Source organism: Trichoplusia ni, chromosome 3 (assembly GCF_003590095.1).
Source record: "Trichoplusia ni isolate ovarian cell line Hi5 chromosome 3, tn1, whole genome shotgun sequence".
Lineage (NCBI taxonomy): Eukaryota > Metazoa > Arthropoda > Insecta > Lepidoptera > Noctuidae > Trichoplusia > Trichoplusia ni.
This window is the reverse complement of record NC_039480.1, coordinates 4,429,174-4,441,014: the sequence shown is the minus strand read 5'-3', so window position 1 is coordinate 4,441,014 and position 11,841 is coordinate 4,429,174. Positions and strand designations below refer to the sequence as shown.

At 33.2% G+C, this 11,841-nt stretch overlaps 2 protein-coding genes and 1 long non-coding RNA gene across 3 annotated transcripts; 1 reads left to right on the top strand and 2 right to left on the bottom strand.

Annotated features, from left to right (window-relative positions):
* Positions 1-312: 312 nt before the first annotated feature.
* Positions 313-1,330, bottom strand: LOC113508996. The gene is made up of 2 exons (XR_003402059.1): positions 1,065-1,330; positions 313-484 (listed from the first exon to the last, which is right to left on the bottom strand). It is a non-coding gene; the product is annotated as an uncharacterized LOC113508996 (long non-coding RNA).
* Positions 1,331-1,934: 604 nt separating this feature from the next.
* Positions 1,935-9,362, top strand: LOC113508674 (kinesin-related protein 4-like). The gene is made up of 6 exons (XM_026891755.1): positions 1,935-1,995; positions 3,219-3,511; positions 4,743-5,031; positions 7,180-7,292; positions 7,830-7,955; positions 8,726-9,362. Exons 1-6 carry the CDS (start codon positions 1,977-1,979, stop codon positions 9,194-9,196), a joined length of 1,311 nt encoding a protein of 436 aa, XP_026747556.1. The 5' UTR covers positions 1,935-1,976; the 3' UTR covers positions 9,197-9,362.
* Positions 9,363-9,985: 623 nt separating this feature from the next.
* On the bottom strand, positions 9,986-11,311 carry LOC113508990 (28S ribosomal protein S35, mitochondrial). The gene is made up of 2 exons (XM_026892220.1): positions 11,000-11,311; positions 9,986-10,824 (listed from the first exon to the last, which is right to left on the bottom strand). The coding sequence occupies exons 1-2, from the start codon at positions 11,225-11,227 to the stop codon at positions 10,021-10,023; spliced, it is 1,032 nt and encodes a 343-aa protein (XP_026748021.1). The 5' UTR covers positions 11,228-11,311; the 3' UTR covers positions 9,986-10,020.
* Between the last annotated feature and the right edge of the window lie 530 nt (positions 11,312-11,841).

Sequence of the window (11,841 nt, the reverse complement as noted above, 5' to 3'; positions counted from 1 at the left end):
TTATTATATTAAAGATACCGTCAAACAAGCCAACTTTGCCAATCAAGGTATCTTTGCCCCAAAAGCAATTTATAAACAAATCCTCTTACATAAGAATCAATTTTAGTTTTATGGTAACATTTATAATCAACTTTCCACCCAAATAATAAATATTGCCAAAAAACTAAAATTGTTTCTTATATTAGAGGATTTGCTTATAAATTGCCTTTGGGGCAAAGATACCTTGATTGGCAAAGTTGGCTTGTTTGACCGGTACTTTTTAAAATCCGTTCATAAAACATTATTTACTTAATTCAAATAATACAAATTCCATACTTAACATACAATTTAATGGATAAAACAAACTTAAAACAAAGCTATGGATTATCAAAGTGTTTTGTAAGACTTATGTCACTTTTGGTGATAACATCGAAAATGTCTACGCCAGGCGAATAAGTGCGTTTTCTGAATAGACATTTCTCCGCAAATATCATTACGCACACAGCTGAAATTAAAAGTCTTTATTGTAATAGAGAACAAAAAATATAAAACGGATTTTTCGACTTTTCAATAAAATATGGAATAAATTTATGAAAATTAATTATGGATAAACCAAACTTCACTAAAATATCCTTTTAATCAAAATGTGCCCAATCTCAATATTAACCTCAAATAAGAAGACGCGCCAAATCGATCCATACAGCAATTTGTTTTTTTTTACGGACTAAGTTAACTTACTATTTGGCTTTCAAGGTTGTTGTTGTAATTTGTGGTGGATTTATGCTTCTAAAAATCGATACAATTTCGTTAACTTTGGTAACCAACTAAAATGTTGAAAAAAATCCAACTAGTAAACCCAAACCAACCACCAAATTGTGTGCAAAAATAATCTAACAAGTGTAATTCATTTACAAGCAAAGTATCAAGTATGAGTATTTAACATGAGTATTTCTCAGTCTGTACAATTAATTCGTAAAATTTAAATTAAATTAATCAGAATAAAAATATATGTGGCAGAATCAGAATATACTGTTGCCCTATAAAAGTTGATGTAAAAATCTTTGTACAAATTATAAAATACTTACCGGGCCGATCCACCGTATTTATTTTATACATTCTTTCTATTTTATGTTCTTCTTTCCAATGGAAGAAGACTTTTCTGATAATTGCGATGACTAAGGCTATCATGAATATGCTTAGGCCGAACAATATAGTATACAGAGCCATTAAAAAAAGGTTTCTGAGAATGAAAATACATCTTGTTGCATTCAATATACTATTTCGATATTAGATGACGTTATTTTGACAACCTACATATTTATTTGTCCAAAAAATAAACATATTTGAGAAAAACCTTTTCAGAGCAATAGGGATGATGACAATTCTTTTTTTCAATGTCTGTCTTGTAGCTTAATGCATAATAATGGATACGTATTTTTTATTTTGCCCGGAAACATCAATTTATCAAATCTTAGTGAACTAATGCGTGACGTCACGATTGCGTACTTTTACCAAATCACCTGCCCTTGTCACTTTTTGTGGTTTAGAAAAAGGCAAAAATACTCGTCTAATTTATTAATTATTTATTTAACCGAGGGACTTAATAGATTCTTACATTTTATACCCAGTCTCAGTTAGTCATCATCAATCTAGTAAGTCTAGGCAACTGAAAACTTTTTTTATATATATTTATTTTATTGTTAACAATAATTTATTAAAATAAATTTAACAAATATTCTAAATAGGTCTTTAATTAGCATTTAATATTTTTAAAAACATGTTTTACATTAATTTTAAATAAGTAATACTTTTGACTTTGGCACAATAGCAAGACAGCATTTTTAGTAAGTATGGAATTAAAAAAAAACATTTATGTATAAAAATCTGTGGCGCGAAATAAACGTTCATTCAGAAAATCTTTTTCAAATTTATTTTAGGACGCAATTATTATTATTTTATTATATTACCATGTGTGAAGTAATCAAAATAAAGACAACATGAATTTTGACGATTATGGTAAGTGAATTAAATTACAGTAGGTACTTAACGATATAAATTAAGTTAAAACTTAACTTATGAAAGATATCTACTTTTTACCGTATTTTTTCTCGGTTATACTTAAAATTTTATTACGTTATTGTAACAGTGTAAACATTAACTTAATCACTGTAGTTAATTATTTAAACAATTAGGCGTTTATCAATGTTAAATCTTTTTATTAAAACGTTTAATATTTTTATCCTATTATCAAATAATAGGATTAAAACGAAATCTTTAACTACTTTTTGAAGTTTTATTGAGTCTAGAAACTTATATTGTGGATGTGGAAAAGTTGAATAACGTCATATTTCGTATTGCAGTAAATAATTGTCGATTTCCATTCATAATTTGACAACTAAATCTTTGGCTTGATTTAGTGACGGTCTCGGTTTTTTTGAACGGTTTTCTTTTTACAAAGTCACATGCACAAGACACACAGACTCAAAAGCGTTCGTGGAGCACACAAATGCTTGCTCTACGCGGGGATCAAACCTGCGGCTCTTCGCAAAGAGGATGTAGAGTGATGGCCAATAGACGACCTCCGTGGTCGAGTGGCGTACGCACCGGTTTCAAGGTGTCGCTAGCTCTGAGGTCCCGGGTTCGATCCCCGGTCGAGTCAATGTAAAAATTCACATTTCTACATTGTCTCGGGTCTGGGTGTTTGTGGTACCTTCGTTGTATCTGAATTCCATAACACAAGTGCTTTAGCAACTTACTTTGGGTTCAGAACAATGTATGTGATGTTGTCCGCATTTATTTATTTATTTATTATTATATAATTAAATTAAAACATCGCCAATCCGTGCAGTCAAAGTCAATTAATACTAGTGCCTAGCATATTCCTTATAACTTATCTTAATAATGAGGTGCAATAGACCCCAAATTACGGTACTGAAACTAAGAAAAGCTTAAATTATGATAATTATATGAAACTACAGAACAATATTTACACTATAGGCAAATTCAATTAAATAACTATCGTGAGACTGATTCATTATTAAATGATGTAACGGTTTACTCACGCGTATTTATCGGGGTAGCCCGACTAGTTTCGGACCCGCGAAACCGGACTCGCGATCCCGCCGCGTCTGCTCATGATTAAGGACTCCGGTTGGGTCCGAAACTAGTCGGGCTACCCCGATAAATACGCGTGAGTAAACCGTTACATCATTTAATAAAAAATTCAATTAAATTTTCAGCTACCCACATCTATCAAAAGCTGAGGCTAGCTATTGCTTTAGCAATCATACGATCGAAACCAACAAATATATCAACGGACGAATATTTAAACGAATTAAAATCCAAAATGGTGGACAAAATGGAGGATGATGACGTCACAGTGTGTAGCGATGACTTTTTAATGGACGACGACGATTTAAATGATAGTGTGAATCTCTTAAAAGATTTTGATCTAGGGGATTTGGAAAATGATGGAAATATTGTAGAATCTAATGTCATTGAAGATCAGAATATGAACTTAGATTCTGTGCAGGTAACTAACTATATTTTTATAAAAACTCCTAACCGTTTTTTTATCAGACTTAAGGTAGATACTAAGATTATTAAAAGTACCTCGATGCATTCTCAAAGCGAGACTGCAGTACACTTGGACTCGAGTTCGAACCCCGATTCAAGCCAAGAACTAACTTTTTCAGCCTATAAATATTTAGTAGAGCTAGCTAGCTTGGAAAAAAACTAGATGGAAAAGAGATCCGTCCTCTAAAGGTTAAACTTTATGAATAACCATTTAAATTCATATTAATTTCCATTTTAATTTATAGGATAATGATCTCCAGAACGATTTAACGCAAATGACGCTTTTTGATAACTCACCAATCGTTACTCAAAATACGTCAAATGATATTACAATGCACGAAGAAAATAGTAAAAACCATCAAAAAGTAACGAAACCCTTTGATTCTAATAAGAATCAAGAATCAGAAACTGCAATTGTAGATTCCTACCGCACGAATCTCAATGAGTCGAGGACTGCAAAATTAGATTCTACTTATTACGATTCTCAAAAAACTATTCTTTACTCAGTGCATGGTTTTACACAGAATTATACTCATTTTAGTCCAAGCCAAAGTGATTTAATAATTCCTCAACAATATATATATGGTGTTAAAGAAAATCGTACAACAAATAATAATAATCCCACTACAGCTCAAAATATAGAAAGTAACGTCTCTAACGATTGCAGTACTTTGAACAATAAGAACAATGTATTGTCTCATAATCCCCAAATAGTAGAAGAAGTAGAATTTACTCAAAATAGAGTTGTTGCACAAAATGTTGATGGAAGTTTCGATGTAAGACAAAAATCCAATTACATTAACAGCGCTAGCAATAATTCTACGTCAAATACTATAACTTCCAAAAATAACGAACCTTATTTCCAAAAAAGTCAAGATTTTGTCCAATCTTCCCAAAATGCTGAAGAATTTTTTGAAGATATGCAAAATATTAACAAACATGGTTATTATAATGACTCCCTTGTAAATAACACTCCGCGATGTATAAATATCTCAAATATGGATGAAACTTTAATATTTTCTCAAAATGGCAACCATTTCCCGCTAAATAAAAACAGCAAAGATACTTTTGAAGAAGAAATTTATTTACATAATAACAGTACAGTTAATGATCACCAAATTATTAATAATATAGTACTTTACAATTTAGATACGAAAACTATTAATTCTAAAACAAATTCTTTTAAGAATCAAGAATCAGAACCTGCAACTCACGATTCTTACTCACTTACGCAAGAATCAAATGCACGAATTGATTCTACTTACAATGATTCTCAAAATAGATTACAATACAATGTAGACGAAATTGAATTCGATGATTCAAAAGAACTAGTTTCTTATAAAGTTCTAGAAGAATTCAATAAAGTAAAGATGTATTTAAGAAGAACGGAGCAGAATAGAAGGTTGTCTTGCGATGGATATTCAACGGATTCGGGGTACCGCAGTGATTCTCAAATCAGGAGCAGTAATCGCAGTGGTAAGTTTTAAAATGATTCTATTTCTCTCTCTGCTTGTTGTAAAAGTTAGGGGTTTTTTTGTATATTCATTGAAAACCCTAGGATTTATTAACTTACAGTTAAATTATTAAAAGATTAATTAAAACCCATTGATAGTTCTCTCTCTCTCTCGCTTCTCGCTCGCATTATAGTAGATTTTAATACTGCATTTTAAAACAATTAATTTTTATTATTAATGTGCATATGTAAAATAATAATTGCTGTATTTTCTGTGATATTTGATCTTATTTTAATCATTCTATAATCACAAATTACTGTTTTTTTGACACTACAAGACCCTATATCCTACTCCATAAAAAAGTTGTTATACAGGGTGTAAGGAACACCGTACCACCAAAGTCGCATAATGACTTTAAAATAACGTGTTAATTAATATTAAAGAAGTCGCTACCATCGGAGATTAATATTTATAGATTAAGTCATTTTTGAGCACGCAATGAATTGGTTACCGCGCGATCCTTACGCTCAGCGTACGTACTTACACGAACTGTAATGTAGTAGGAGGGCGACACTCGGCGACACGATCGAAACATTCGAAACGCGCGCGCATTTTATAAAAATGTTGTGATGTAACGAAAAACAATCACAAAAAAATACCAATCAATTTACACTATTCTGACTTCAATCTGTGTCTTGTGTATTATTAAATCAAACCTACTCTTACCTTAATCTCGCTCACTTCTAACCAGATAAGGTTCGAAATGTCCGCCATCTACGTGCACACAAATTTTGGCGCGGCGAAAAATCTGCTGCTGAACCCGGGGCAAAAAGTACCGCGTCCAGTAAATGTTGCATTGCCACGTGCTTCGCCATAACACATTAGCATGTTGCCATTCTCCCGGGCGGTAAAATAACCTATCGAGCTACTAGGATCGTAATTTAAATAATACACACACAACACACGCACTTATATCACTTAACACAATAAAATTGTCTGCCTACACGATAATTAGTCCGCGAATTACCCGATTGCACATGCACATTCGATTAGCGTAAGGAACAAACTGAGTAAAAATAGGTACTATTTTGAAAAAAGCCGAACTTTCGGTTTTACCTTTGAGTAGTGTTGGACCTAGGTACCTATGATTCTTTATCGATAAATTACATGAGGTCGAAGTGAATATCGTAAAATTATTCTTGACAAGTACTTAACTTAAACCTTTAAAATTGATTAATCACAAAATGTACTTTTGTGTAAGAACACAATTGTTTTATGTGACTGGAATAATTATTCAGCAGTTCGTAGGAAAAAAAATGATAAAAAATTTTAGGCAGGAATTTCATTAGTAGATGATGGATATTAATAACAAAACAGAGTTTAATTTTAGAAAAAATAAATTATTGTTACAAAATGTTTTAGAACTACAGAATTCTAAACAATAACAAACTGTTAATAATAAAAGGTTTTAATAAATTTCGTAGTACGATAAGTTGATAAACGCTGAGAAGGTGATTTTCTATTTTATAACATGGAACCCGTGTAACAAAAATCGATGTACTATTTTATCCAGTGTCACAGGTACGTCACTCGCCGATACCGCTGTAGGTGTCGGCGACGCGCTGGCGGTGTCGACAAAGGCGGCTAGCGGTGCCTACAAAGCGCGCGGCTTTTTTTAAAGGAATAGTAGGCAGGATTACGAATAATGCGTGCGAGTGCGCGCGCAATAGTTGCGCTATCTCTTACGCTTGTCGCTCATGAGTATTGGTTCTGTTTTGACGTCACTTTCGGTTAGATTTGCGAGAGAGCGATGACCGACGAGTACCTTTACGAATCAGCTGATCGGGAGCAGTTTTTAGTGTTTCATTTACATTGCCTTTTTTTGTGAAAACGGCTTAATAATGATTTTGTTTATGAAAATATTATTGAAATACGTAGGAAAAATGATTTTATGACACATAAAATTAAAAAAACGCGAAAAAAAACTGCAATTTTCATGAAAAGACCGATGAAAAATTCCAACGCAGTGGGGTCTGGAATCATGTCTAGAACTCAGGTCCCACGGAAAAGTCACGGTGTTCCTTACACCCTGTATAAGAATTCAGCATCTGCGCATTTTATGATTCTTTCTAATTTCACGTGACTTTCTTAAATGTGAATTGATTTTTAGCATTACAACTAAGTGATAATTGGCTGAACCAATCTGCATGCTGTTTATTTAATTATATAATGCAGTGCCCTCTTGTCGCAGCTACGAGAGATATCACAAATGAAATTGCACAAGTAAGTTTAATTTACAGTATTTTTTTCTGTGGCAATACTAAATAAATTTGAAGGTCTTGTGGTTCTATGTACGGAATTGAATGCTCGAGATTGTAGGTTTGAATCCCATGCATATGCGATTTTAAAATTATGTGTTTTTATAAGACACCACTGACAAACGGTGAAGGAAAACATTGTGAAGAAACTTGAATTCCAGTGAGCTAGCGTGGTGATCATTGCTCAATCCTACTCTATCAGGGAAGAGGCTTATGCTCAGCTATGGAACATTTATAGACTGGTATCATCAATTGTATTTTTTGCTGGTACGGCAAAGTAAAGTTAGTTTTAAACCCCCGACGCAAATAGAGGGGTGTTATAAGTCTGACGTGTCTGTCTGTGGCGTACACACAGCTCGCGAATGGATTGAGGGATTTCAATTTATAATAGTTTGTTATCTATTATAGGTGAATTATGTGCCATTAGAGCCATTTTAAAGTTATGGGGTGAATTTACCGTCAGGGGTTTATTACATTTTTATCTTTTCACGATTATTTCTAGGTTCTAAGCCAATTGATTGACAAATTGCATGAAGAAGAAAAATATCCATCATTCTTAGAAGATTTATTAGAAACTATAGATTTATTACTACAACAAATCTATAACGGATCCAACAGTGAAAACGAGGTATAAAAATAAACATGTTTTTGATAAACTAAAAAAAATATTAAAAGGAGGGTAGGCAAGGAATAAATATTAATTACCTACAAAATCTAAAAATGGAAGTAACTAGAGGCAATGCAAAAGTTCAATACCCACGGCTTCGGTCACAATTAAAGACGTTGGTATAGATTAGCCTGTTGGTCTAGTGGTTAGTGGCCCTAACTACTATACCGGAGGTCGTAGGTTCGATTCCCACCTAGGAAAAATGCTTGTGTGTTGAGCAAAATCATATGTTCTGTGTTTGGGTGTAATTTATGTTTACATTTTATTTAGATAAAAAAATGTAAATTTAACTGTTTTATTTTCTGTTTGCAATTTATAATATTCAACTTAAAAAAAACAGCAAGCTTCGAATTGAATACTTGCCTACCTACCCTCGCTATGGTTGAATGTTATGTTTCAATCAATGAAATAATTTTGCTATTGAAAAATATCATTATTTTGTCTTCAGTTGTTACACACTAACACGCACACACACACAACACGCACATATTGATCTCAATTTGTTTATTAATGTTTTATAAGTAAGACTTAAGTTTCATTCATTTTAATTTTGTTTTTTAATTTGTAATGTTTAATTTTTATCTACTGTCAATTTGATACACAATGTTTATGATGTTATTAGGAAGAGCGAGGCCTCCTAGCACAGGTAAATACTTACTTAAAAGGAGGTCTCCATGTAAGATTTTATGATTATGTTAACTTGTGTCAAATAAACAATTTTTTTTTTTTAGTTCCTGACAACAGACGCAAACATACAAAGAATACTTTTACTAAATAAGTCGATACATGTCCAGCAGCACACCATAGAAGAAATAACGAAAATACTCGAAATCTTCCACACAAAAGTTAACGAGAAGGATACTACATACGAACTAACGAATATTGAAGAAATAGAAAATGTATCCTACATATTTCATATCCTAGAGATTTTGTTAAAAAAACATATCAAAAACAAAGAAATATTAAGTCAAAGTAGTCAGCAATCACAAGAAGAAGAGAAAATATTAAAAAAGAGTTCAATTTCTGATATTTGGAGAAAGAAATGGAATCCAAGTCAAAAAGTTTTTGAGGGTAGTAAAGAAAAAAAATGTGTTTTGAAAGTTTGCAGTGATGTGTTAAACAAAATAGTTGTTGATTGCGTCAGTAACTACAGTTTGGTCGCTTATTCAGCGCTTAAATGTTTTAATTCTATGCAATCTTAAGATAAAAACTAAGGATCAAAATGTAGGCAAGTATTTTTGAAAAACATCAGTTAGATTAATAAGGCTAGGCTGGAATTTAGGTATTAATTTTGTAAAATATAAGTCTTTTAGTTAAAAATCCTTACTAAAGGCATCATGTAGTGTTGTATCAATAGTTATTTTTAAGTAAATAAAATTCTAAATAATATATTACAAATATTATTTCTATTACCCTACATTTTCTCATAATGTCACTCTCGATTGATATTCCGCTTTGCGAACGTAAATGTTTTTCCGTCATTCTGTTAAAGTATCTCATGAATTGTGATCACAGACATATTTTTCTATATAAATATTAATCAAGAAATATATAGATATACTAGCTGACCCAGCAAACGTTGTTTTGCCGAATATTTTTTTTCTAGTTGTATAGATTTCTAATGCCGCATTATAAAAAATATACAAACAATAAACTTCATTCAAACAATCAAAAAAAAATTTTTAGTGTGGGCAACCCTTGTCACTTAGGGGTATGAAAAATAGATGTTTTATTCTCAGGCCTACCCAATATGTATACAAAATTTCATAAGAATCGGTCGAACCGTTTCGGAGGAGTACGGTAACTAACATCGTGACACGGGAATTTTATATATTAGATTTCTGTTGTTGCTATACAAATATTAGACCTATTTCTTTCTCTTTATACATATGCTTCTGTCTTCTATGTAAGGACCAATTTCTACAAGCAAATCATTGATCAATTAAAAGTTACCTGCCACTCTGACAAAGTGAGCATCAATAAAACACCAATAACATCTAATTTACACTTTATTTATACAAATAACTTAAACTACTTTCTTCTCCGGTAGCCCAAACAGTTTCCTCACTGCTTCTGCGTACTTCTTTACAGTTTCTTCACTTTCGCCGCTATTCATCCAATCCGACACTGCATTTTTATATCCATCTGCGTGTTGTATTTCGGATACATCAAATGATTTGTATTCGTCATCTGTTAATGTTTTGCTTTCTCCCTTTTTTTGTAAATGCCAGTTAACCAGGCTTTTCTTAGAAGCGTTATTATTCCAATCGTAATACTCCATATCATCTTCCGTTTTATCCTTCTCCCATTCTTCGACGTTCCACGCTTCATGAAAGCAAGCGGTCAACAAGTAATTGACGTAATCCGTGTTTTGTATTCTCGCTGGACAGCGGTCTGCTGTTATAGTTACTAAATCTGTAGAGCTGTCATAACGGTCTCCGACTAAACGTATAAACTTGTCACGAGCATGTTTGTCAAGTTTCAGGGTTGATAACTTGACTCTCAGGGTCACTATCCTTGCTAAAGGGTTACGGATGGATGGGCTGGCATGACAGTAATCTGATGTGATAATTTCAACTGGATAATGCTTCTCAATAGCCTCTTGAGAGTTTAGAAGGTTTGGCCATTCCGTGCAGTACTGTTTAATGGCTTCACACTGGCTTTTAATCACTGGAGGAGTTAAGTGGAGGAAGTTGGGCACTTTCATGAGCTCAGCGTTTGCTTTCTTGCCAGGAGGTGCCTGGCCTTTAGGCACGTAGCCTTGTCGGAGAGGTAGTGGAACAGATGATGGATGAAAAGTTTTCGGTCCTGGCCACACATTGCCCCAATTCTGTGAAAGAAATATGTAATTTAATCCCAGTACAGATCGTTTTTTATATTTTAAAGATTATTTTGTAATTCGGTACAAGATTTGAATTCGATTAATAACACAAATATTGGGTGACAATTTTTATCAGCTGATTGTCTTATTTTCGGTAATTTATTACATAAAAATTGTTTCGTACCTGGTCTGGAGCCATTCTGTCGGACCTATCAGGCTGTATATCAGCTCTACGTGTAACTTTCCTCTGAATTCTATCCTTTTTCTTCAAAATATCAAGAACACGAAATTCCTCTTCATTTTCGTCTTTTTTCTGAGTACTTTCGGCTGCTGTTGAGTGCAAACGCCATATCTTGACATTGTAAACAGTCGCTAAGCTGTTCGGCTTGTAATTTCTGATAAATAAACTCATTTTAACAGTTTTTTAGTAAAAATACATTTATCAGAATTTAGCACTCCATTTTGAGGTTATGAAACAGATTATACAGAAATTATGGCAGTACAATCGTTTCATTACACGATATCCAAGTGAGGAGTTTGATGAAAAAGCTAGAGGATCAATATTAATAACTCCAGAATCCTTAAACCCTACATAGGTAACTTAAAAACTTCTTAGTCCATCCATTTCCCAGAAATGCGATATATCCATGCTTACTGTTGAAAAACCCGGTACACATTACCGGGCTCTCTGTCGTCTCTTCTTTTGAGCGAAATGTTTGAGTAGCCTGTGTGCCCGCACTGCACATCCTTTCAAACCATGGGTTAGGTCGGTTTGCATTAACCATCTTTTTTTACGGGGTGAAACTCTAATGACTTCAACCCACGCCGAGGGGATATGTCACACTCCAAAAAACACCCCAGGCTTCTTCAACTGCCTGTGCCAGAGCCACGGGATCACTCTCACATGGTCAGTGCGACTCTAGCCGGCTTGCATTTACTATCCTGGCGATATACCTATAATTCACTAAACTTAGGCTGTAGCTGAACAGACAGAATGTGTTCGTCAGTACATACATATTAATACTC

Bases quoted from the DNA above. Each gene is read 5' to 3' on its own strand.
- LOC113508674 (XM_026891755.1), top strand. The intron at 3,512-4,742 runs GTAACTAACTAT...AATTCTTTTAAG, and splicing joins TGAACTTAGATTCTGTGCAG to AATCAAGAATCAGAACCTGC. The intron at 5,032-7,179 runs GTAAGTTTTAAA...ATTGATTTTTAG, and splicing joins CAGGAGCAGTAATCGCAGTG to CATTACAACTAAGTGATAAT.
- LOC113508990 (XM_026892220.1), bottom strand. From the start codon at position 11,227: ATGAGTTTATTTATCAGAAATTACAAGCCGAACAGCTTAGCGACTGTT. The intron at 10,825-10,999 runs GTACGAAACAAT...TTTCTTTCACAG, and splicing joins ACAGAATGGCTCCAGACCAG to AATTGGGGCAATGTGTGGCC.